Source organism: Pantherophis guttatus, chromosome 1, assembly GCF_059756535.1.
Source record: "Pantherophis guttatus breed Tessera chromosome 1, ASM5975653v1, whole genome shotgun sequence".
NCBI lineage: Eukaryota > Metazoa > Chordata > Lepidosauria > Squamata > Colubridae > Pantherophis > Pantherophis guttatus.
Window position 1 is genome coordinate 15763640 of NC_142063.1, and position 27153 is coordinate 15790792.

General features: G+C 44.1%; 2 protein-coding genes across 3 annotated transcripts in view; one reads left to right on the forward strand and one right to left on the reverse strand.

Moving 5' to 3' along the window:
* Positions 1 to 25077, reverse strand: COPE (coat protein complex I subunit epsilon). 2 transcript variants are annotated; one of them, XM_034422606.3, is made up of 10 exons: positions 24741 to 25077; positions 17240 to 17302; positions 14764 to 14864; positions 12693 to 12845; positions 11229 to 11282; positions 10064 to 10145; positions 7214 to 7369; positions 5434 to 5502; positions 2356 to 2430; positions 1 to 300 (listed from the first exon to the last, which is right to left on the reverse strand). In XM_034422606.3, the coding sequence occupies exons 1-10, from the start codon at positions 24846 to 24848 to the stop codon at positions 253 to 255; spliced, it is 909 nt and encodes a 302-aa protein (XP_034278497.1). In that variant the 5' UTR covers positions 24849 to 25077; the 3' UTR covers positions 1 to 252. The 2 variants fall into 2 exon arrangements, with proteins under 2 accessions (XP_034278497.1, XP_060550814.2); XM_060694831.2 differs by lacking the exons at positions 1 to 300; positions 2356 to 2430; positions 5434 to 5502; ... (4 more) ...; positions 14764 to 14864; positions 17240 to 17302 and adding an exon at positions 20016 to 23526 and having other exon boundaries at positions 24741 to 25029.
* Positions 24996 to 27153, forward strand: part of DDX49 (DEAD-box helicase 49) — a 28513-nt gene continuing 26355 nt past the window's right edge. Inside the window, exon 1 of the mRNA XM_034422605.3 lies at positions 24996 to 25802. Within this exon, the coding sequence (XP_034278496.1) occupies positions 25688 to 25802 (115 nt within the window). The 5' untranslated portion in view covers positions 24996 to 25687. The remainder of the gene's footprint in view (positions 25803 to 27153) is intronic.

Sequence of the window (27153 nt, forward strand, 5' to 3'; positions counted from 1 at the left end):
TCACAAGCAAACCTAATGGAGGATTTATTGGGAATGTTGAAAGGTTTGGCATTTCCAAGTCTCTATTCCACCCAGTCTTTGCTTAAAACAGGAACCCAAAGATACTGGAGAAACCGCATCGGAAAACCTGGATTGCTTTGCTGCCTGCGGCCAACTCAGGGAAATGTCCAGTTTCTACTAGGGCAGAGAAAGTGATTCCTGCGAGATCCTTGGGCTGAATCCAACTTCTAAAGATGCTACAGATTTGAGGTATCAAGCACAGGGAGTGTACTGTAATGCCAGGCGGTCAAAGTCGTTCTCCTTTATAGCCCAAAACACAAAGAAAGAAAGAAAATAAATTTACATTCTAAGGGGAGAATCAAATCCACAATGCAACAGCTAAAAAGGCCAGCACAGGCAGTCCTTGACTTACAACAGTTCATTTAGTGACCATGCAAAGTTACAATGACACTGAAAAAAGTGACTTATTTCATACTTATGTGACTGTTGCAGCATCCTCACGGTTACGTGATTTACATTTGGATGCGTGACAACGGGTTCATATTTATGAAGGTGGCAGTGTCCTGGGGTCATGTGATCAACTTTTGCCACCTGGCAAGCAATGCCAACGGGGAAGCCAGATTCACTTAACAACCGTGTTACTAACTTAACTGCAGTGATTCGCTTAACAAATGTGGCAAGGAGAGTCGTAAAATGGGACAAAACTCATGTAACCAATTTCTCACTTAGCAGCATAAATTCTGGGCTCAATTGTGATTGTAAATTGAGGACTACCTGTAAAACCTTGAATTGCATTAATACAAGTTGTGTGTCCTGGTCAAAGGACACTAACAGTCCCGCTTGTCTACGCTGCCTATTTCAGAGTTGGGAGTGTCGTGTCCATTTCTGGGCATGACGTCTTCAAAGGAACATAGAAAAGTTGGAACTTTGGGAGAAGAAGCACTTAAGGGAGCCTGATAGTTTGCAAAACAGAAGAGGTCTGATAGCAATCTATCAATACAGGTAATCCTCGATTTATGACCACTATTTCCTTTGCTAAGTAGTGTGGTTGTTAAGTGAGTCCCACCCCATTTTATGACCTTTTTCGCCATGGTGGTTAAGCAGTCATCTCCATTTTCAAGCTTCTGACAAACAAAGTCAATGGGGGAAGCTGGAGTCGCTTAATGATTGCATGATTCATGTAACAACTACAGGGATATTAAAATCAGCTGCGACTCATTTAACAATTGCCTTGCTTAGCAATGGACATTCTGGTCCCAGTTGTGGTTATAACTCAAGAACTGCCTGTATTGCTTCTCTGCTGCCTGAGCAACCCCGAGAACTGGACTCCTGCAAGAATACATTTAATGAAAATAGAACCATTATTGCATTTATTCCCAATGAGTGGCGCCTAGAGGTGAAATGCTCGCCTCCCACTCAGAAGATCAAGAGTTTGATCTTAGGCAGCTGGCAGCTGTTTCTTTATCTATGCAAAGAGAAAATATCTGCTGTGAACTTCAAGTAGGTGTCAGGAAGGGCCTTTGGCCAGTAAATATTCAGCTCCATTCAGTTATCCTGACTCCACCCCGAAACAAAGGGATTAAAGCAGGGGTGTCAAACTGGTGGCCCACAGGCCAAATATGTCACGAGCAGGCCACGCCCACCCCAGCTCTGCAAAGGGGAAAAAAATGCTGCAATATGTCACATGATGGCAACGTGATGCCGTGAGTTTGACACCCGTGGATTAAAGGGTCGTAAAAAACAATCATTCCCGTATTTGAATCCAGGGGTGGGCTCTTGGGGGTTCAGGCAGTACTCTAGCCAAAGATCGCTGGGGTTCAGCGAACCCCCAAATGTCACCCCTGGCTGGCCACGCCCACCCCTCCCCTCCCAGGAGTCTGCACATGGCCCTTTCATCATTCCAGGTAAGTGCAGGGGCTGCGCGAAGGGTCTGGGAGGGCAAAAAACAGGCCTACCAGAGGTTCCAGAAATCTGGAAATGGGCCTGTTTCCAGGCTCCGGAGCCAGGGGGAAGCTGTTTTCACCCTCCCAGAAGCTTAAGGAAAGCCTCTGGAACCTGGGGAGGCCGAAAAACACACACACCCCCCCACTGTGATGCAGGTGTCGACTAAGCCACGCCCACCATGGCCATGCCCATCAAGCAACGGGGCAGCGAATCTATTGCTAAAGGACCTGAAGCCCAGGCCCGCTTGAATCTGATGAAAACACTTATTTTATGGTACAATATGGTGGGTTTAACCAACAATCCGCAATGTTTGACAAACAACAAAAATGCATTTTTTTAAAATAATCCTCCCTCCTTTTCCCTTCCCTCTTCTCTCTCAGAAGCCAAAGCCAAAGAGAAGAGATGCTTTACCTTGGCTTGATATTCCTTTACGAACGGATGGCTTTTATGGGCATCCTTGAGCTGCGACAGGTAACGGTTGGTCACCTAAAAAAGAGGAAAGAAGGGACAGAACCCAAGTGATTAATAACAAAAACAATGGGAAAGAAAATCTCCTGCGGGAAAGGAGAAGAGCAAATTCCGCTCCCAAAGGACAAGGCCGCTGGAATGGGAAAAGCTAGCCAGCCATTCTCCCGTGTCAGCGGGAGGCTGATTGAGAACTGGGCGACCTCTCACCTTTCCCATGCAGAGGAGGGACTCCCAACGGAGGTGGCCACAAGAGGAAGGAGGTCAGGAGAGCTGCCCCGAAATGCACAATGGATTGGGAAGAAGGCTTTAGGAGCGGAGATTGGCTCCCTGGCTGAGGAAGCTGGAAAGGATCATCGATGGAAAAGCAAAGAAAAACTTTCCTAGCCATTTCCTTTGCAACAGCTGGCTGCATGCGTGTGGCCAGGGGTCAGAGGGGTCAAGGGAGGAAGAGATGGCCAGGGCTCCATCAAGGGGGAGAAAGGGTCAGTTCCCACTCTCCCCACCCTGCTAAAAATGGCAGTGGGGAGAGGAGCCAAGCTCATCAAGGACAGACCTGCAATTAATTATCCCTAATGAGTTACTTCTTCTGTCTTGAGAATTCTAGACTTGGAAAGAGTCATTTAAGGCCTTAATTTCATTGCTGAGTGTAGGAATCCACTGAAGCAACCCGGATAAGTGGCTCTTCAAACAGAACAATGCCTTTCAACCTTGTCAACTTTAAGAGGAGCAGACTTCAACTGCCAGGATCCCCCAGCCAGCCGGCCTTGCTGACTGGGGGATCCTGGGAGTTGAAGTCTGCTCCTCTTAAAGTTGACAAGGTTGAAAGACACTGGCTTAAAGTCATCTAGCCAATGACCCCTGAATAAAAATCTTGCAAAAAAAAAAAAAAAAAAAAGGCACAATAGGATTGAAAAAATACCTGGATGCAGAAAGAGATATTGGCTTGATCTGTGCGCCCATCGAGTGCCTTGAATAGGTGGGTTAACAAGAATGTAAATCCACCTTTGAATAAGGAGGCTGAATTTTATTATTTGGCTCTACCTGGGGACTGTGGTGTTCTGGATGCAGGAACGTCCAAGATCCTTGAAATTCCTCACCCAATTTGCATATTTGGGAAGAGGTTTTAAAAGGGAAAATGGTAATTAACCTCTTTTGGGGTTTAAATACTTGTCCTGTCCCTTGATTTTTCCACTCATGGAAAAATAATCTGATTTGTTGGATTTTTTTAAGGGAGCGATTTTGCCCTGCTCTTCAGTCCCTGAAAAAGATGAAAATATGTTGGATTCACCCATTTGGGGTAGGAGAGAATTGAGGGGGGGGGGCATAGCCAAAGAGGCTTATAGTTATCCTGAAGAGGTAGAAATAAATCACTGATTAAACAGGGAGATTTAGAATCCTGGCTTACATTATATCACATTACATTTCTCTCCTCTTATCTAAGTAGTGATTAAGGCTGCATGTAACATTTGGAGGAAGAAGATACCGTGTTTCCCCAAAAATAAGACCTCCCCGGATAATAAGCCCAATCGGGTTTTTGAGCACATGTGCTAAAATAAGCCCCCCCCCCCCAAAATAAGGCCTCCCTGGAATTATTTAAACACATGGGCAGCCAGTCCTCACCATTTCCTCTAGTTAGGGTTAGGGAGACAGAGCTGGAAATCAGGTAAGATGGCAAGAGGAGCCCTGTCTTGCTCCAAGCGCCCCAAAATAATAAGACCTGCCCGAAAATAAGGTCAAGCGTTTATTTCGGGATTTAAAAAAATATAAGACAGGGTCTTATTTTCAGGGAAACACGGTAGATCCATCCGACAGGAACAATGATTAAAAACTAACAAGATTGCATCTGCAAATTCTGCATGGTTAAAATTTCTCATCTGGAGTTGGGAGAGGTTTTTTTTTAAATGCATTTCAATTCTCTTTGGCTTTTTTCTTGCAGAACTCAAGTTTCGTTTTCAATCACAAATACTATATTTTCAGTATAAAAGAGAGAACTGTGAACTGTGAATAGAGTATCTTCGCTCTGTCCAAGGAGATGGGTACATTTTGAATGTGGAAACTTTCCTGAAATGGTTGGTCAGAGATGAAGGATTATTTAAGCTCCTTGAACTCTAATACTAGCCAAAAAGAGATGGCTGTAGGTACAAGTACAGGTAATCCTCCAGTTACGACCATAATTGAGCCCAAAATGTATGTTGGCAAGTGAAACATTTGTTAAGTGAGTTTTGCCCCATTTACGATTTTTCTTGCCATAGTTGTTAAGTGAATCACTGAAGTTGTTAAGTTAGTAACCTGGTTGTTAAGTAAATCTGGCTTCCCCATTGACTTGGCCTGTCAGAAGGTCACAAAAGGGGATCACATGACCCTGAGACACAGCGACCGTCATAAATACGAACCAGTTACCAAGCATCTGAATTTTGATCACGTGACTTATGGGGATACTACAATGGTTGTAAGTATGAAAAATGGTCATAAGTCATTTTTTTCAGTGCGTTGTAACTTTGAATAGTCACTAAATGAACTGTTGTAAGTCGAGGACTACCTGTAGTCCCTGGCAACTGTAGTCGTAAGTCATGACAGTCATAAAGCAGGTCATTATGTGACTGACCTCATCGTATGACCATTTTTGTGACAGGGAGCCCCTTGTTCACTATGAGGTTTTGCCAGAAACCAAGAGTAAATGCTATTTCATTTATTTTCATTTATTTATTTATTTATTAGATTTATATTGCCGTCTATTCGCCCATGGCGACTCAAGGCGGCTTACAGAATATAAGAATTTTCTGGTCAAAATGTCATAAATTGCAGGTTGTGAGTGCGGGACACTGCCAACGTGGCCATGTTGCCACAGGAGGGGTTGGTGGTTGTCGGAACTTGGGAACCAGATCGTAAATATCTTTTTTGGGGGGCCCACTGTAACTTTGATCGGTTGTTAAGCAATCGGTTGTAAGTCAAGGACTACCTCTATGGTCAAAAGAGTTGAAATGCTTCCCCCACCCCCAAATGCGAACAAGCAGCGCCTACCTCTGGAGTTTTCCCCAGGTGTTGTGAGAGGACTACGAAGTTGATCAGAGTCTCAGGATGGCTGCTGTCCTGAAAGGGGAGAGAAGCACAAAAACCAGCACTGAATAAGACCACAATATGCTGTTGTCAAATTGTGACAAGGGGAATTATTGAGTCTGTCATCTACAATCCAACAAGACAGACACAGACTTCAGAGGATAATTAGAACTGCAGAAAAAACAATTGCTACCAACCTGCCTTCCATTGAGGACCGGTATACTGCACGAGTCAAAAAGAGGGCTGTGAAAATATTCTCACATTCTGGACATAAACTGTTTCAACTCCTACCCTCAAAACGACGCTATAGGGCACTACACACCAGAACAACTAGATACAAGAACAGTTTTTTCCCAAACGCCATCTCTCTGCTAAACAAATAATCCCCTCAACACTCAAACTATTCACTAAGTCTGCACTACTATTAATCTTCTCATCGTTCCTACCACCCATCTCCTTCCACTTATGACTGCATGACTGTAACTTGTTGCTGTGTCCTTACAATTTATATTGATTGATTCGTAATATGATTCAATTGCTTATTTGTACCCTATGACTATCATTAAGCGTTGTACCTTATGATTCTTGACAAATGTATCTTGTCTTTTATGTACACTGAGAGCATATGTACCAAAGACAAATTCCTTGTGTGTCCAATCACGCTTGGCCAATAAAGAGATCTATCTATCTATCTATCTATCTATCTATCTATCTATCTATCTATCTATCATCTGTCTGTCTATCTATCATCTGTCTGTCTGTCTGTCTGTCTGTCTGTCTGTCTGTCCTATAAACTGGATATTTGATGCTAGCAATTGAACTACAGTGTTTCTGCAGGCTGATCAAATCTCTCCCCTCCGACCAGGGGTGGGTTCTATTTACCTTTACTACCGGTTCGCAATGGGGCCACCCGTGCTCGCTTCACTCACACGCTCTTCTGCGCATGCGCAGAAGCATTTTGATGATGTCAGGGTCGGTGGGTGGAGCCTCCCGCTGGTTTTACTACCGGTTCTATAGAACCAGTGTGAACTGGGGGCAACCCACCACTGCCTCTGACCCCACCCATCATGGAAGGAATCAGGATAACAAACTGATTAGGTCACCAATTTGCAAGGAATAGGGAGAACTGGGGACCAGGAACAGGATTCAGGTCTTTCCCATATGGGAATCTGCACGTATATGTGATATATATCATGACTTTGATGCATTAACAACGTAGTTTGCATCAGACGTAATGCAACTACACAATGGCATAATTCACACTATGGTAACATGGTGCTTCAGTTGGAACTTTGATGTCACTGCAGTTTGCAAAAGTCTCTTGACTCCCTAGATTGTGGTTTTGGAGAAGACTAATTGACAGCCCTTGAACTGCAAGGAAATCCAATCAGTCAATCCTAAAGGAAATCAACCCTGAATGTTCTTTGGAAGGACAGATACTGAAGCTGAAGCTCAGATGCTTTGGCCGCCAAATGAGAAGAGAAGGACTCATTGGAAAAGACCCTGATCTTGGGAAAGACTGAAGGCAAAAGGAGAAGGGGGACAGGAGAAGATGAGATGGTGAGATAGTGTCATCAATTCAAAGAACATGAATTTGGGAAACTCCAGGAAACAGTGGAGGATGAGTTCCAGGTGTAACACTGTGCTATGGTCCATGGGATCACGAAGAGTTGGACACGGCGTAGCAACTGAAAACAAGATTTCCACCTCCTGATTTCAGCCAGATTTCTGGGGAAGAGCTCACCTTGTCAAGAGCCTCCTGCAGCACCCCTTCAGCATCTTCCCACTTGCTCTGTGCCATGTAGCAGGCAGCTTGGCCATTCAGGAGCAGCAGTGTGGGTGACCACTTCTCCGACATCTCCTGGAAGATGTAATAAGCGTCCTGCAATTTTTCACCACCCTGCAGAGCAACACATTGGGAAATCCTTAGGAGGAGGAACACTATTTTAAACAGTTTGCAGGCACATTCATGATGAGCAGTTAGTGCCTTAGAAATGCCCGTAAGTTCAATGGTGAGGATTTAAACCATTTCAGGATTATCACCTAACGTAAAAATACTTCCGTTGACAGAGCTACCATCAGCTGGAGTAGAAATGATGATGGTCTAGACCAGGGGTCGGCAAACTTAAACACTTGGACCCGTTTCCCATAGAAAAAAAACACACCGGAGCCACAAAACCTGGGTGGGCGTGGGCAACTCAATGTCACTCACTCACCCAGTCACATGACCCCTCCTAGCCACGCCTACCCAGCCACAAAACCATTCTGTCTCTCTCTCCCTCTTCCTATCTCCCCCTCTCCCCCGTCTCTCTCCCTCTGTATCTCTCCCTCTCTTCCCCTCTCTCACCCCTCTCTATGTATCACTCTGTATGTCTCTTTCTCTCTACCCCCATCTCTCTCTCTATGTCTCTCCCCCTCCCTTCGGGTGACCGTCCTCCTCCTTCCCCTCCTCTCGCCATCGCCTTGCTGTTTCATCCCCCACCCCCAGCAGCTCTTCGGCTGAGTGCGGAGGGTGCGAACTCCAGCCTGAAGCGGCAGGAAGCAAAAGCTGCCTTACGTGCAAATGTGGCGTGAAGGTAGGTACAGGGCAGCTTCTCTCCTGCACTTTCCTCCTCCTCCCACTCTCGTGATGCCCTGGCCGGCTGTGGCTGAGCCGGGAGCATGCGCAAACATGGGGAAAACCTCCTTAAGCAAGCCGCTGCTCACCCTGCGCGCGCACCTTTCCTGGGCTTCGGCACTCGTTTGAGGAGGGTCTCCCTGCACGTGCGCACGCTCTCGGGTCAGCCACAGATGGCCAGGGCATCACGAGTGTGGAAGAGCCACACTCAAGGGGCCAAAGAGTCACATGTGGCTCGCGAGCCGTGGTTTGCCGACCACTGATCTAGACTAGAGTAGGGGTTCCCAATCTTGGCAAGTTTAAGACTATGGACTTCAACTGCCAGAATGCCACAGCCGGCTGGAGCATTCTGGGAGTTGAAGTCCATACATCTTAAACTTGCCAAGATTGAAAAACACTGCTGTCACTCGCCATGTACCGTATTTTTCAGAGTATAAGACGCACCTTTTCCCCCCCAAAAAAGAGGGTGAATATCTGGGTTCGTCTTATACTCCGAATGTAGCCCCGCCGTTTCTCAAAGGGAGGTTTCAGAGACTGAAAAAAGCATCAGAAACGAAGCTTCAGAAAAGAAGCTCCCAAACAAGAGCTTGAGGCTTTTTTTCTGAACCTGTTTTGGAGGCTTTCATAGGCAGAAAACAAAGTTTTTTCTGAAATGGAGTTTCAAAAGTTTGAGAGGCAGAAAAAAAGCAAAAAAAAGCAAGGCACAGAGCTCACAACCAAGGAACCTGTTGCTAAAATTCACCTCTGGGAACAGCTGATTGGGGGCCGATCCACCTGCCAATCAGCTTTTTTCTTATTTTCCTCCCCAAAAACTAAGGTGCGTCGTATACTCCGAAAAATACAGTAACTCATCAACTCATTTTTGGCAGAGCTATTCTCCCCTCCCCCGTTGAAACAAATTCCAAGAAATAGCTATTTGTACCCAGCATAACAATAGTAAAATGGCTGTCTTCGACCCATTGGATACCAATTCGGAGGCGGAATTGGAATCAGGACCATCCCGACACATCTCCCCTGGAATGTCTGGAATGTCTGGAGAGTCCAGGGGCTGAGGACGATGCTGTCCCAGGCCCCACCAGCATTGGAGAAGATAGTTGACCAGACGGGGAGCTGCCTACTTTCACAAACGCAAGGATGTGTGTGTCTTTGTTGGGAACAATTATTTTGCTTTGGCACACTCTTTCCCAGCCTTTGTAAACTCTGCTTCGAATTGTGTTTCTGCCCTGCGGATCTTGCCCTGTGGACCTTGAACCTTGTTTATGACTTATGGGCTTTGCATCTTGTTTCTGAACTACAGACTTCCCCCTTGCCTTGTGAAATCAGCCCCGGTGACTATTGGCTTTAGTTTGTGAGACTGTGTTGCACTGACTGTGGGCGGCTGCCTTCAGGAAGGTTTCGGGGTGGAGTTTTACCAGCTGTTGTAGGGCCGTTTTTCATGGGCCCACATCTGCCTAAACAACCTGGATTGTAACACTGCCAGTCCCATCATCCTGATAACTCAGGAATGCATATCCTAAGATTCTTGGCTACCATGGCCCATCCATGGAAATCCTAGTAGCTGCTATTCCACCATTTAAATTTCCCAGGTGGCTGAAAACTGGATTACCTTTCTGCCTGGGTCTCACCAGGATTCAATGAGTTGCTTTGGAAAGGTTCACTGCTGCTACATCGAATCTTCCTGGGGTGGAATGTAGTCTGCGTTCCCAGGTGGGAAGGATTGCTTTTCAGAAGGCAAAAGGCCGCAGAGCTTGGAAAGTTTGGCTGATAGGAAGAAGGTGAAAATGGCTCCTCCCTTGCTTTCTCTACAGCATATCTATAGTTATATCTGCTATATAGCAGATATAGTTATAAAGCAAATATCTGCTTTAATCCGGCAAGACTCTGTCTACAGGTGAAGAATAATAAAGGCAGCTGTCGCTCTTGGTTCTTGGGGGCCGACATTTCCCTTAGTGCCCAACTGCCGCGGATGGCACCTACCATCGCAAGATTCACCCATGCAGTTGCCAGCTGCGTCAGTGTTGAGTCCTCATCTTGCTCCTGCATCTTCTTAAGCTCTTTTCTGAAGAGAAGGAAGAAAGAAGAGGGAGCACTTGGATGAAAAACCTCCTGCTGGCCTATCTGCAAGATTTGGGGTGTCACATGGCAAATGACTCATGGATTCAGCCGGTTCAGGCGAAACAGTAGTTAAATCGCTGGGTGGCCCCGCCCAGTCCCTTCCCTTCCCTTCGTCCCCATGCCCTCCATTTTGGCTCCCAGGTAAGTGCAGGGAGGTCTCCTAGGCCCAAAATGGGTCATGGTGGGGTGTGGCGCCCCTCCACAGCCCATTTTCGCTCCCAGGAGGCTGCAGGGACCCCTCTTAGGCCCAAAACAGGGTGTGGGGGGTGCATACCCCCACGGCCCATTTTTGCTCCCAGGGGGGTGCAGAAAGCAAGTGCTACCTGTCACATCCCCTGGCCACGCCCACCATGGCCAAGCCCACCCAGCCGGTCATTAGGGCAGAGAACTGGTTGTTAAATTATTTGAATCCTACCACTGGAAGAGGTCCTATTTTATGCTGATTCATTGCCCGCAACCTTCTCATTTAAAACAGACAATAAGAGGGATTGAACGGGACTGTCTGGAAGTTGAGTCATAGCAATTTGAATTCCTGTCTCTTTGATTTGAAAGATTTCCGTGCTTATCCAAGTAGCTTCTTCAGTCTGATTAAACAGGGAACTTTTACTTGCAAAGTTAGGCCTCTCCTTATTGACTCCAGGCTGTCTCCTAAACTAGCATTCCATGACACATAGGTACGCCATGGGCTTGTTTCTAGCGTGCCACAAGATTTTTCTCTTGTGTTAGCTTTTCTCAAATAATTTTTGTATTATATATATTCTGAATAACCCATATAGTCAGTATAGTACTGATACTAAAAAAAAATGTGTAATTTCCTCTGAAACCAAATCTTAACACTTTTAAAAATATGTATACTGTCTATAATTTTCTGGTATGCCACAGAATGACTGTGTTGATTCAAAAAGGTTGAGAATTTCCTAACGATTTAGGAGATAACCCACCCCTTCTAATAAAACATTTCAATTCATTTCAATAAATTTTTTTTAAAAAGGCAGGAGGGATGATGCTGACAGGCTGGGAAACTTACCGGGCCAAATCCAGACGATCCAGTTTTAGTAGGATCTGGATGGTCATGGCCATGCTGGAAAGAAAGAGAGCATTTTAGGGTCTTAGAGGAGGCAGATCACAGGGGATTTACATGCGTTCTGAGTTGGTTCGTTCAATTCCTATGGCTCAATCAATGACTCTGGTATACAATTAAGGGGTCCTTCTGCACTAGGGGCTTATGCTCAAGGAGCAGGTGGGAACCATGACTAGCCAGCAGCCTTTGCACAAATACATCCATAGAACAGAACAGAACAGAACAGAACAGAACAGAACAATAATATACAATCTATCTAATCTATTTATTATGCAGCCCATCTCCCCTATAAGATGACTATGGGTGGCCTAAAAATCTAATAAGTAAAACCTGTGCACCAACTGAGCTCCTTCTATGAATGGGAGATCAATTCTCACACCTCAGTAGTTTATTTCTCTGCCCTTTGACTTTTCGTATTACAAGCAGACCTTGACTTACCACCCGCAATCAGGACTTGAACTTCTGTTGCCAAGTGATGCGATCATTAGCTGAATCATCACATCGTTAAACGAATCACACAATTGTTAAAAAGGGGAATCGCACTGTCGCAAAGCGAACCTGGCTTCCCCCCATTGACTTTGTCAGAAGACAGGTGGGAAGGTCACAAATCAGGAGACTTATAATTTGCTGTAAAAGGATGACAGATGCCATGTGCCCTAATTTAATTGTGTCACCATGAGGAACTCCTATGGTTATAAACCAGTGGTGAAATCGTCTGCGGATTGCCACTGGTTCACTGCCCTTGCATGCGTGGTGTGTGCCAAATGTGAGCTGCGCGCGCATATGTGCAGTGCACGCCAAAAGCACGCTTCACGCGGAAAAAGGCTTAACAAGGTAAGTAGAACAGCAAGGGGGGGGAACAGCTGTGCCGCGCGATTTATCTTCGCTAGAAAGGAATTCCTGCTTTCTAGCAAATATAAACCGCACGGCACAGCTGATCGTCGGAAATACCAAACTGCTGGCTTTTTTTTAACTACCAGTTTGCCCAAACCGGTAGTTTTTATCACTACTGGTTCACCTGAACAGGTGCGGAACCAGTAGCATTTCACCCTGTTATAAAAGTCGTAAGTTTCTTTTTTTTTAGCACCATCATAACTTTGAACTATTGCTAAATGAATTGTCATAAGTTGAGGACTACTTGGTGATTCACAAACTAAATTAAGAGGGAAAAAAGAATCTTCCTCTAAGGGAAACATATCATTATTTGAGTACATGAGATAGAAAGTGTTTCTTACTAATAGGATGAGAACAATCGGGTGTATAGATTGTGATTCAATCGATGGGATGAGTTATAAGTTCTTCTTTACAGAGATAACAATTGTTCTAAAGAAACTGGTGGGAAGCGACGATGGGATCCAGGCTCGCACATGGCGGATCTGAGAAAACGAGGGTGGGCCCAAACCCGCTTACCATTCCAAGCTTTCCCCCTGGTGAAGGGTCCGCAGCGCCGCATCAGGATTCTGGTCATGGAAGTAGACCGAAGCCGCCATCAGCAGGAAAGTGGTGTTAGTGACCTCCATGCTCTTGCTCATCTTCTTATCTAATTCCGCCACAATTGCATCCCTATAAAAAGAGAGGGGAGGGTCAAATAAATGTCAATGTCCATCCCCCCACCCAAAATGGGAGTAGCCACCAAATTCACTACGAGCAGCTTTTCAGAGGCCCAAACCACCTCCTGCAAAATTTGGCAGAAGGAACATTAAAAACATGGAACATTCTTGACATGTTATTCTAAGCTTGCTCAGAAAATAGAATAGAAATAGAATGTCTTATTTTCGGGGAAACAAGGCATTTGCCTCTTATCAGAATAGAATAGAATAGAATAGAATAGAATAGAATAGAATAGAATAGAATAGAATAGAATAGAATAGAATAGAATAGAATAGAATAGAATAGAATATTTATTTATTGGTCCGATTTATATGCCAACCTTCTCCGGAGACTCAGGGCAGCTTACAATGCTTTTAAGCCTTCATACTTTTGTATATACCTACTTAGTAGGGCTTTCGCCCCCACCCCCAAGGGGTGTTCTTTTTTATACAAAGTCAGCTTATTGCCCCCACAAACTGGGTCCTCATTTTACCTACCTCGAAAGGATGGAAGGCTGAGTCAACCTTGAGCCTGGTGAGATTTGAACTTGCAGTAATTGCAGGCAGCTGGTGTTACTTAACAGCACTTTAGTCTGCTGCACCACCAAGGCTCTTAGATTAGAATAGAATAGAATAGAATAGAATAGAATAGAATAGAATAGAATAGAATAGAATAGAATAGAATAACAGAGTTGGAAGGGACCTTGGAGGTCTTCTAGTCCAACCCCCTGCTCAGGCAGGAAACCCCATACCTATACCATTTCAGACAAATGGTCTGAAAAACTCTTCTTAAAAACTTCCAGTGTTGGAGCATTCACAACTTCTGGGGGCAAGCTGTTCCACTGATTAATTGTTCTCACTGTCAGGAAATTTCTCCTTAGAACTAGAAGTTGCTTCTCTCTTTGATTAGTTTCCACCCATTGCTTCTTGTCCTACCCTCAGGTGCTTTGGAGAATAGCTTGAAAGTACAGGTAGTCCTCGACTTATGACTGCAATGGAGCCCAGAATTTATGTTCCTAAGTGAGACATCTTATTAAGTAAGTTTTGCCCCATTTTATGACTTTTCTTGCCACATTTGTTAAATGAATCACTGCAGTAGTTTAGTAACACGGTTGTTAAGTGAATCTGGCTTCCCCATTGACTTTGCTTGGCAGAAGGTCACAAAAGGGGATCACAGCCAGGGCCCTGGGACATTGCAAGCGTCATAAATACGATCCAGTTGCCAAGCATCCGGATTTTGATCATGTGAGCATGAGGATGCTGCAGTGGTCGTAAGTGTGAAAAACTGTCGTAAGTCACTTTTTTCAGTGCTGTTGGAACTTTGGTCACTAAACGAACTGCTGTAAGTCGAGGACTACTTGCATTTACCATACGGCTTAAAATTTTCTTCAGCTGCGTTCCCAGAAAAGCTTGCTTATTTCTACTACCTTTCTACTAGTTTACTACAAGTTCATTTTTGTAGAATAGGTACACCTAGTCTTCAAAAAGGAACTTGTGACTTAGTTTTGACGACTAGACAGGATAAATTTTAAAATGGAAGAAAAATATATAATTTAGAGAGAAAAAATCAAAGTATATTTATAAATGTTGTGAACAATGTCAGAAGCCGCTTCTTTATATGCTTTTCTTTCCATTCTATTTTTCTTTTTGCTTCTCTTGCCCTGCTCGCTTTTTCTTCAATTTCTTTCTTTTTTCTTGTTTACTGTCTACTGGTTTGGTTTAGCTTTTGCAATCTTGTTTTAATGTTGTAACAAAGATTATACTTCACGAAAGAATCAGCCCAGGTTTAGCCAGCCAAAAGATGCTTTTGATATAAAATTTCCTGCAGCTTTGTGAAGACGACACGAGAATTATCCCCGCAGGAGATTATAACACTCAAGTCCCAGATTTACCTCTGGCTCTCTTTGGAGAGGTATTCAGCAAACATCCGGACCGCCTGGAGCTCTGGACAAGCCCTGGGCTTGATTTCATCCAGCACCACACCATATTTGCGCTGTGCAAAGGAGGAAGAAAAAGAGATTTCTACCATGAACAAAACTGAATGTTGCAGGCAAGATAAGGAGTATCATTTTCATCTTGTCCGTCTGTCAGACTTCGATGCTATCTCAAAATAAATGAATTTCCAAACTGCCAATCTTTAAGGAAATCTTTTCTTTAATTGAGCACAGCAACCGGATCATGACTCAATGCGGACAAGACTGACCTTTTGCCCCCCAATCCCTCCCTTTCCGATCCCCAAATCTCTGCTTCTCATTGGCTATCTTCCAAGTCATTCTCCAGACTTCTTGTCTCATCATTTCCCAGGAATGTCCCCCCCTCCTCATTTCCACGACAACCCGACTTCAAAGGGATTTAGCAGGCAAAAGTTCAGAGCTTATCTCTCTCCTCTGCTCTCTATGCCAGTGTTGAGGCGCTGACAGGATAGCATTTCGTAGCTCAGGGTTGAAATGAGGGATACTTGGTGCTCTCTGAGCTCGGTTGTTTTTTCCCCCCAGACGTTTCATTATCCAAACTACATTATCACCGAGGTAGGCCCTCAAGTCTTTAATCTAAGTTTTAAAGTTGCCTTTGCAATGAGCAAACACCCAAAATGAAAATTTACAATTCAGTTGCACATGTTCTTGCTTCGAAGTTTCCTACTAACAAACAATGGACACTAAACCTTTGGTTTGTCAGTATGTCATGTGAATTAGGACCAGATTATCGATTTTTGAAGAAAGAAGCTTAGAAGAGAACCAAACAAACCATGGCTTGTTCCTCTGACTATTCAGGGAGGAACAATACAGCACATCTAAGAGAAAGGTGCAGGTATTTGGATTCAAAGCAGAACAGGGCCCTCCGAAGGGTGTTGCCAGTTCTAAGTACCTTCTTAAGGAAGTTGCATCTTTCAGAAGTTTGCAGAACAGCCTTGGGGTCCCAGGAACTAATGACATGACATGAGTTAAAGAGTATTAAGGCATAACCATGTTATCCCACTCTTTTTGTACCTCCTTCACGCATGTATTCCTGAAACTACCCAACTATCACATGAGCCTAAAAAAAGCCTTTTTTTTTTTAAAAGAAGGAATCAACAATTGTAACAACTACAGACATGTAAACCCCATCCCAACCCCAGAATATCTTCTGGTCCATATTCAAATACTGTAACTATAAATCCCTAGGTCTAGAGTCATGATGGCGAACCTAGGGCACGCATGCCAGAGGTGGCATGCAGCGCCGATGGCACGTGAGCCGTCGCCCCAGTTTAAACTCTGCTGCGCATGCCCACACGCCTCCCACCAGCCAGTTAGTCTTCAGGTCTCTGCCGCGCCTGCGAGGGGGGTGGGGTGTGTGCGGGGGGCCGCACACACAAGCAGGGGGCATGTGTGCATGCGCCAGGCTGGGGCACATGCAGGGGGCCATGCACACATTGCATTTTGGGGGTTCGGACGCGTGCTTTGGGCACTCGGTCCGGAAAAGGTTAGTCATCCCTGGTCTAGGGACATCTGCCAGGTATGGTGAAAAATTCAGGATGGGAGCCATGAAGCAGGGGTGGGCTGCTGGGGGTTCGCGGGGGTTTGGGAGAACCTCTTTAAGATTCTGTGCAGTTCGGAGAACCCCCAAATTCCACTCCTGGCTGGCCCTGCCCCCTCCCCGCCCCTCCCAGGAGTCCCCACGCAGCCCGTTTTGGATGTAGGTAGGCGCAGGACGTGCGCAGAGACTCAGGGAAGGCAAAAAATGGGCCTACTGGAAGTTTGGGAAGGCCTCTGGAGCCTGGAGCCGTTTTCGCCCTCCTGGAAGCTTGAGGAAAACCTCCAGAGCCTGGGGAGGGCAAAAACGGCCCCCTGCTGTGGTGCAGGAGGCCGACTAGGCCACGCCCACCATTGCCATGCCCACCCAGCAACCAAGCAAGGAACCCCTTGCTAAAATTTTTGAAGCCCACTCCTGCCATGAAGGGTCAATAGAAACTTGGCCTCAACATCTTGACTTTATTAACCATACCCTGTGGACATCCATCCTAGCATCCAGTTGAAACGGATCTGTAAAACAGATTGGAGAAGTTTCCTGAGGCCAATGGAAACTGCAGTCAAATAGGTAGAGAATAACAGATTCTCCAGTTTGGGGGGAAGTGCGTAGAATCTGGATTAATAGTTAGTAATCAAAGGAGGCTGCCGTCATCAAAACATAGGATTTAAGGTACTGTTGCTATTAATCACAATTCTCTCGAGGTAGTTAATTTCTGTTTGAAACTGAATGGAAAAACAATCCACATAAAAACACAAAACTGCACATTTCAGCTCCAGGCACATGTATAGAAGACTACGGTAGGTAAACTTGGCAGCTGCCATTTTTTGCACTTTCTCAAATCATTTGATGAGCTCGGCCTACCTGCGCGATGTAGGCACGATACAGGAAGATGTCCCTCTCTATTTCTTTTTCTGGATTGGACGGCTAAAAACAGAAAAGAAAATTCTTTCCATAACTATACACACATATGCACAATAAAGCACAACCCCACCCCACTCCCTCAAAGTCACAGAACACCTCGGGACCAGCATCTTTATTGCTTTATCACCTTAAATAGAAAAAATCTACTTTTTGGGTGCAGTGATTTCCAGATACCTTCTTTCAATTTCACAGCAGCCACAGCCACCATGGAGAGTAACAATGAATGCTGGGATTAGTAGTTATAACATTAAAAAAGCCATTGTTTGCCCATTCTGGACTCAATGAAGATACACATTTTTTGTTCCTGTAACCACACAACCCCATTTCAGAGTATCATAAGCCTGTGGTGAGAACCATGTTCCTTAGCCATTTGATGGGCTCTTTAAATATTAATAAACACGAAAGCAGAAAAAGCCAGTCCTCAGGCCTGCTCAAAGAGGCACAAGAAACAAAGGAGATAAAAATGAATAAACAGGAATAGAATTTATATGGTTTAAATCAGATTTTAGAGCCACTCCAAACTGCTTTGTAAAAGCTGTAGTATACAGCTTTATAAATGTAACAATTACTTTGTTTGCTTTTCTAACACGTAAGAGGCAAGTTAACAAACAGGGTAACTGAGAATTGAATTGAATTGAATCGAATAACAGAGTTGGAAGAGACCTTGGAAGTCTTCTAGTCCAGGGGTCAGCAACCTGCGGCTCTGGAGCCGCATGTGGCTCTTTCACCCCTCTGCTGCAGCTCCGTCACTCAAAATATGTCTCACAACCGCCAACGTGTGACACCCTCCAGCACACAATTTATTGAGCTTTTCAACCCCCGGTAGGCCAACCATGAATAAATCCAAGAAAAGAAAAGTTTCAGAAGAAAAGAGAATGTTTAATTCAATTACTTATGCTAGTATTGTGGCCGCTCAAGAAATAGCCAGGCACGGGAAGGGTTTTGTGGCTCCCGGTGTTTTCTTTTCTGTGGGATACGGGTCCAAATGGGTCTTTGAGTGTTTAAGGTTGTTCTAGTCCAACCCACTGCTCAGGCAGGAAACCCCATACCTATACCATTTCAGACAAATGGTTATCCAATATCTTCTTAAAAACTTCCAGTGTTGGAGCATTCACAATTTCTGCAGGCAAGTTGTTCCACTGATTAATTGTTCTCACTGTCAGGAAATTTCTCCTCAGTTCTAAGTTGCTTCTCTCCTTGATTAGTTTCCACCCATGGCCTCTTGTCCTGCCCTCAGGTACCCTCATGTCTTTAAAGATGTGAAAACATAGGTCAATGACTTTTAATATAATTTAAAAGTTGTGGATGGATCTTCTCTTACCAAACAGTAAAAACATTCTGTGATTGATGTGTGCTTTCAATGCCAGACACACGGATCTTTACGAAGCATGATCTCCCCAAAGCATCCTTCTGATCCTCCAATGACTGCACCCATCACTGCTGTGATTGAGTCAATCCACCTTATTTCTCTTTCCTTCTATTTTTCCCAGCTCAGTCTTTGCATAAAGTGTTCCACAATATGGTACTTTGAGCCTGGTCATTTGCACCCCTCCTCCCCCAAATAAGAACCTTGAATGGATTTGTTCTATGATCTGTTTGCTTATACTTTCCTTGGTATTTTCAAGGGTGCTCTCCAGCCCCAAAGTTTAAACATGTCCATAGTGTTTCTATCCTCCTCCTACTTTCACTTCCGTACATTGTCCCAGGCAAAACTATAACCTGCACAATTTATAGGTACAGGTAGTCCTCAACTTACAACGGTTGATTTAGTGACCATTCAAAATTACAGCAGCACTGACAAATGTGATTTATGACCGTTTCTCACACGTACAACTGTTGCAGCATCCCCATGGCCACATGATCAAAATTCAGACGCCTGGCAAGTGGTTCACATTTATGACGGTTGCATTGTCCCAGGATCATGTGACCGGCTTTTGCGACCTTCTGATGAGCAAAATCAATGGAGAATCCAGATTTATGTTAACAACCGTGTCACTAACTTGACAAATGCAATGATTTCCCAATAGTCAGGTGATCAAAATTCAGATGCTTGACAACCGGCCTGTATTTATGACAGAGGTCACGTGATCTCATTTTGCGACCTTCCGACAAGCAAAGTCAATGGGGAAGCCAGATTCACTTAACAACCGTGTTATTAACTTAACGGCGGCGATGATTCACTTAACAAACGTGGCAAGAAAGGTCATAAAATGAGGCAAAATTCACCTAACCACTGTCTTGCTTAGCAACAGAAATGTTGGGCCCAGTTGTGGTCGTAAGTCGAGGGCTACCTGCCCATTTCCTGAGTCCTCCATGACTTGCTCCGTCAAGTCCTTATTCTGAATTATTTCTTGACCGCCATCTACTATTGCTATTTATTCTTTCTCTCTCTCTCTCTCTTTCAAATGGCCACATTTTTTTTCCAAAAAAGTTTTTATTTTTATTTCTCATAAACATATTTACATGAACAGTCATTTATCCACCATTTTTCATTCCTCTTATCTTTTAACTATAATTATCAATTTAAATTTTTACTTATTCGGGGCTGCTCTTTTACCATTTACCCTTCTTTATTTTGCTACAACCTTTCTTCTTCTCCTCCCCTTCTCTTCCTTCCTCTCTCTCCTCTTACTTTCTTCGTTCTTCCTCTCCTTCTCTTTCCCATTCCCCTTCCCTTCCTGTTAAGTTGGGTGCATGAGGAGGCAGAAACAAGGACTTCAGTGACAACAGCTCTTTAATTCACAGTGTGACTCCAGCAAAAAATACAGTAAAACAGCTCCCCTTATATACTTCTCCGGCCACGGAGTTAGCCAATCACCAACGGGCTATTGTTCTTTTAAACTTCCCGCCAAAACCATATACATTACTCTCCTCCCTTCCCAGAGAACACTTAGGCTCGATATTTACATTTTTACATACAAAATCACGCAGTTGACTAGGGCGTTCCCTACGCCTAGTTGACATGTGCAGTTCAGTCTGAGGCGTGGCGTTGAGCTGGTCAGAGGGACCTTTTGTCTCTCCCAGCTCCGCCAGTGGAACCTCCTGGATCACTTCGGGGGCGTTGATTTCTTCAGCTGGGGCTAGCGTCTCGCTGGGGTGGCGCTGGACACCAAAGTCCTCAAATAAGTCTCACAACCTTCTCGGGCGTGAGCTAGTTGTCGTGGGAAAGGTTTTGTAGTTAGGGATTGGAGTTACTGATTGTGGTTCTGGCTCTGTGACTATTTTTTCGGATTTGATCTACATGCCTTCTTCAGATTCCCCCATCTCCCATGTCCACTGTGTATGACTTGGGACCGGTTATGTCAGAAATAGTCCCGGCTAACCATAGGGGCCCATTGGCATAATTTCTGGCAAACACGGGTGTCCCTATCTGGAATTCCCTCAGCTTCCCATCGGCTCCCTTGAAACCATCCGGGGAATAATTGGGGTGTAGCCGGTGCAGCATGCACCTAAGTTTTCTGCCCATCAGAAGTTTGGCCGAACTGTGCCCAAGGGCAGTGCATGGTGTGGCATGTTGGGCAGCCAGAAACTTGTCTACTCTGGCCTGCCAGTCCCCAGCGTCTAGCCGTGAGAGTGCCTCCTTGGCTATTCTCACGAACCTTTCAGCCAGGCCGTTACTGGCCGGATGAAAAGATGCAGAAAGTGCATGCCTGATTCCCAACTCCCCCATGGTTCCCCTCGAATTAGGTAGCAGTAAACTGGGGACTGTTGTCTGATACGAGGGTATCGGGTAGCCCATGGGTGGCGAAGTGTTTCCGAAGCACCTTGATTACCGCTTTGGATGTCGTGGATTGCATTACGTTGATTCTGAGCCATTTGGAATAGGCGTCGACAATGACCAAAAATGTTTGGCCGTGAAAGGGGCCTGCGAAATCTATGTGGATTCTAGACCAGGGCCCTTGGGGTCGTTCCCATTCCCTCACTGGCGCTGCGGGGGGGATCTGGCCTGGACTCTTGGCAGGGCTGACACTTCTCCACCCACTCGGTAATGTTGTTGTCCATTTGTGGCCACCAAATGTAGCTTCTGGCTAGCCCTTTCATCCTAACAATTCCGGGGTGCCCGTCATGTAAGATACGCAAAACCTTTTTCCTTAAGCATAAGGGTACAATGACACGATCACCCCACAATAGGCACCTTCTATTTCCACCACGCTGTGTACCTTCTTTTCTACGGCGGTACTTGCTTGACCTACTGTGGTGCTGCAGGTCTCGTGACTTTTGAGGTCAATCAATCTTTATTTATTGATTAGCCCTTGGGCCATATCAAAGTGCAACGCTCCAGAAACAATTATTACAAAAGTTTGGTAGAAACAATTTAAAATGAAATTGGAATAGGAATAAAACACGATTTAAAATGAAATTAGAGTAAAATACGATCTAGAATGAAATCAGAATAGAATACAATAATTTGAGATGCAAATTAAATATGATTAAAATTATATTACAATGTCACCCCTGCATCTACCCAATCAGTCTTAAAACTATTAGAATTACATTATTAAATCAAGTGATCTTTCCTGCAGTCTATCACATTCTGCTGCACCAACTTTGTCCTTTTTTCCATCAATTTTACAGCAAATTTGGCAATCCATTTCACCAGCTGCAAGTTAGAACCTAACAACAATGTTGCAAGAAGCACTCTTTAGACTTAGGGGTGCTGGCGTAAAAGATCCTGCCCAGCTGATGTTCCCTCAAATCTGACTACAGGAGGCAGTCAAAAATTACATGGGACATTATTTCAACTTCCCCCTTCCCACATAAACAGACTCTTTCACTTACAGGAATACCCTTATACCTACCCCAAAGCATGTTTGTTTGAAGTTGGTCTAATCTCAATTTAGTAAAATATCTCCTTATGACGGGAAACAAAGGCAGAGTTAAATATTTTTCTATTTTAAAGATTTGTTTATTGGCCGATAACCGGGGCAAACTTTTACTGCTGTCACCTGTGCAATATCCGATTGTGCACTTATGTCCTTAAATCTCTGTGCAATCCAATTTCGGATCTGCCTATGATCGTACTGCTGCCAATTTAAAGGAATACCAGAGCTAGATACCTGCTTCAGAACGCTTGATAACCAATTATTTTTATAACTTGAGATAATCTGATCTATTAGCGCTAGCTTTGGTAACCTCCCTTCCTCCATCTCGATTATTCTTAACCAATAATAAATGGTCTTCAGCATGACCCTAGTGCCATGCTGAAGACCATTCAATTTTCGCCTGAAAGACCTTTAGCACTGGAGTTAATGACTTTTGAGATTCGCGCCCTTTTTTGGATCGCCATATTTGTTGGCTCTTTTGTGCCCCGCTGGCTTGGATTGGCTAGGACCACTCTTCGGTTTATGGCTGGATGGTAGACTTGCCCTGCACACCCTTGCCAAATGCCCTTTTTTATCGCAATGTCTGCAGATGGAGTCTCTGAACTTGCAGGTCTGCCGTTGGTGTGACCCTCCGCAGCTCGCACTGTCTTCTCGACGCTCTCTCCGCTCACGTCTGTGCCTTTCTGTTTGGAAGACATTTTCGTCCAACTCTTCTTCGCTGTCGGTCTGGGTTACTTCACTGTGCACTGGGGCTGACTTGTGCATTGTCTGCGATGGTGCTAGTCGTTGCAGGGTCTCCACAGCCTTGGTGGAGGATTCGTGTGCTCTTGCTTCGTCAAGAGCGATGGGTAGAGTCAGATTTGACCTGGCCAGAAGTCTTCTCTGTAGGCGAATATCTCCAACGCCGCAGATTAGTTGCTCTAGGAGCACTTCATCGAGGTCTTGGTACTCGCAGTGCTTGGCGGCCTTGCGCAGGGCGGCCATGTAAGTGCTGATTGGCTCTCCCTCTCGTTGCAGCCGTTGCCGGAACTCATACCTCTGGACGAATTTGGAGGGTACCGGGGCGTAGTGTGCCTTTAGTGAGGCTTGTAAAGCCTGCCATGGTACCGACTGAACCGGGGTCGGGTCAAATAGTGACTCAGCCATGTCGAAGACTTCGGGGCCGCAGTGGCTCAGGAAGAGAGCTCTTTTTCTGTTGGCGGAGAGGTTCTGTAGGTCGTTAGCCTCCAGGAAGCATTCGAACCGAGCCATGTACGACCCCCACTTCTCTCTGGCTGGGTCGAAAGGCGTTGGCGGTGTAAAAGTAGACATCCTGGTCATCTCGCTTGGCACTGAGCTCGTCTGCCTGGTTGGATTCGTTGTTGTCAGCTCTTCGGCTTGCTTCTGGTTTACCTCAATCCCATCCTTCGTTGCCAATGTTAAGTTGAGCGCATGAGGAGGCAGAAACAAGGTCTTCAGTGACAACAGCTCTTTAATACACAGTGTGACTCCAGCAAAAAATACAGTAAAACAGCTCCCCTTATATACTTCTCCGGCCACGGAGTTAGCCAATCACCAATGGGCTATTGTTCTTTTAAACTTCCCGCCAAAACCATATACATTACACTTCCCCCACTCCTCTCTTCTTCCCCCTTTCTTTCCCCTCTCTTTTCTTCCTCTCCTTTTCCCTTTCTTCTCTCTCTCCCTCTCCCTTCCTCTCTCTCTCTACTCCTTCCCCTATTGCTATTTATTCTATTTGGTCTTAATTTTTTTTTTTGCCAAATCATTTTTTATTCATTTTTTTTTTAAAAAAAAGAAAGATAAAACATACAAATATCATTCATTCAATCAAGTACAGACAGTACATCGGTCGGTTTGCATCCTTAGTGCCCTCTCCTCTCTTCACAATATCACTACATATCCAAAGTTTATTCTTATGTAAAATTTATCAGTTGCATCATCATTTAAAGTATTTCAGCATTTTTTTTTTAAATTTGATTTATATGCCGCCCTTCTCCGGAGACTCAGGGCGGCTTACAATGCGTTAAGCAATAGCCTTCATACTTTTGTATCTTTATACAAAGTCAGCTTATTGCCCCCACAAACTGGGTCCTCAATTTACCTACATTTACCTATATTTACTTACCTATATATATCACCATTTTTTATTATCTACCTAATGGTAAAATAAATCCCATATCAAATAATATTATTTTTCTTCCTGCTCTCTTATTTCTAACGTCAGTTTACTCATTTCGGCACAGTCCAACATTTTCCTAATGATTTCTTCATCTGTAGGTATCATTTCTACTTTCCAAGTAGATTTTAGGGATTTTACCAGAAATATATAACAAAGAACTGCAGTATTTAATTGTGAATCTTCTAACAGCAGCTAGAATTGTATCTGCTAAAAATATTTGGTCTTAATTTTATTGCCCCCCCAGCCCCCTCGCGCTGAACCTTGAGGCCTTTTCACTGAACTACAAGTGACATCAACTGGTTGAGGATGATGGGACCTGCAGTCTTAACACCGTTAGGGTGCGGGAACTCGGAAAACGACTCTGGCAGGCGGCGGTTCAACCGGTCGTGCCTTCCTTGCTTCATTTTTTCCCCTCAGAATTTAACCCCGAGCTCCTCACCTTGACTCGCTGCGCCTCGTTGATGGCCGCCTGAAAGGCCCCGATGTAGAAGTTGTTCCTCAGGTCGAAAAGCTCGTCAGCCTCTCCGGAACCCGCGGGAGCCGCCATTGCGAACGGTTCTTTTTCAAACCCGACACGTCTTCGCCTTCCTCTCCCTTCCGCGCAAAGCACTGTGGGCAACACCCGATTGGCTGGCTCTCTTTTGCCCCGCCTGGCAACCAGGCCGAAGGAGAGCGAGGCGGACCAATCGGAAACAGAACAAAAGATGATTGGCGGAAAGCTTCCTGGGAATTGGAGTCAGGAGGCAAGGAGGCCTAACCGCCACCCGGCGCATAGAGATAGAAATATAAGAGTGGTACTCCAAACAGGTTATGGCAATAACAAGAAGAAAGCCTATTGAATCCAGCGGGATTTGTTTCCCTGACAGCCTTTTAAAATAAAAATAATAATTATCATTCTCCTGCGTGGAGGCAATGCAGAAGGAAGGTATTTTCGGTTTTTTTTTCTGTCGGCTTCTGAATGGACATTTTCTCATGGTCAAGAGTATCCAAGAGTTTACTAAATTTTACAATATTCCTCCTTTATCGTAGCCTCGAGACTTTTTACAAGTTTCGCACCGGGTTGATAAATCTCCACCAGATTTCTGTGGGAACTTCGAGGTTAGCTCTACTGAGGGTAGATCTACCTTCTACGTAGATCTACCTTCCCTCAAATCTACGAGAAGGCTCTTTTCTCGGTGCAGAGAATTGCCTGGGAGTTGTAGTCCAACCGTCATGGCTTCTGAGCGATGCGCCGACGCTGGACAATGACGTCACATTTTTTCCTTTGGAAGGCGCGTGGTGACGTCATCAGACGCGTCTCCGTCGCGGGGCATCTTGGGATTTGCTGTCTCCCTCGCGTTCCTTCTATCCCGTCGGCGTGAAGCTGCCCCGATCCTCGGCCGGACGATGGCCGGTTTCCGCGCTTTAGGATTGGACTCCTGGCTGGCGTCTCAGGCGGAGCAGCTGGGCTTGTCGAGGCCTACCCCGGTGCAGGAAGCCTGCATCCCTCCCGCCCTGCAAGGTAAGACCCAGAGGAAGAGTTAGAACTTCAAATAACTTTATTGCCATTTTTTTAATAAGGTTTTTTTTTTTTTACAAACATATCAAATCAACGCATGAACAGGCTGGCGCCTGGGTATCAAATATTCTAATACAAATAAAACTAGTAAAATTAATCATAATTATTAGATTCAATCAACTTTTAATTGAATCAATTATTAGATTCCATCAATTGAAGAATGACAGATTGCAACGTATTATAATATAAATATATTTATATATTATATATAAATATATTTCTAATGATGATACACAATTATAAGTTGCAATCTGTCATCAAAAATATATATTTTATATATATTTCAATTGATGGAATCTAATAATTGATTCAATTATGTATAAAAATATATATTATAATATATATAATTGTATATAAATTATATAATTATATATATTATAAGATTCAATTATAAGATTGAATTATATATAAAAATATATTTCTAATGATACACAATTATAAATTACAGATTATAAGCAATCTGTCATTCTTCAATTGATGGAATCTAATGATTCAATTTTATATAAAAATATATATAATATATATAATTACATATAAAATTCAATTATAAGATTCAATTATATATAAAATATATTTCTAATAATGATACACAATTATAATAAGTTGCAATCTGTCATTCTTCAATTCTTTTATGTTTTCTCTTATTGTTACTTTTGTTTTATTATATAAAAGTGTATACACACATTCCCCTTTCTCTTATTTCTATCGCTTATTCTAACTTTTAATTGTATCGCCTTTTACTAAAAAAACATTTTCTTTCTATCTTACCTAACTTCTAGTCATGTCACCTACCTAAAAAAAAAAAAGAAAAAGAAAAAAAAAAGATTGCCATTTTGAATGTACACTAACTGGCATACATTAAAACGAAATTTTCGTTGCATACAGCTCTCAAAGGGTCTCCACCTCTAATATACACTACATAACCATGACTAAATAAATAAATAAATGCAAAATTATGCATGTACCCACATATATTATTATATGACAGAGAGAAACAACACAGTCTAGTTTGGATGTGTACATGTACATGGTGAGAAAAATGAACCTTGCTAGTTTACCAAACAGATGGCATAGGGAACAAAGCTGTTACAGACTCTGGTAGTCCTGCTAAAAATACTTCGAAATCTCCTCCTGGAGGGGAGCGACAGAAACAGACCGTGAAGTGAGTGTGTGGGGTCTCTGACAATGCTTTGAGCTCTAAGCACATAGCACTTATAAGCAGTATCCTGAATGACAGGAAGCAAGCTTCCTATAATCTTCTCCGCTGTCCTCACCACTCTCTGTATGGACTTTC

What these genes read in the sequence shown, in the direction of transcription:
- COPE (XM_060694831.2), bottom strand. Translation starts at nt 24,848, where the DNA reads ATGGCGGCTCCCGCGGGTTCCGGAGAGGCTGACGAGCTTTTCGACCTG. An exon ending in ACGAGGCGCAGCGAGTCAAG is followed by an intron (nt 23,527 to 24,740) that starts GTGAGGAGCTCG and finishes TTGGCAACGAAG; the next exon opens with GATGGGATTGAGGTAAACCA.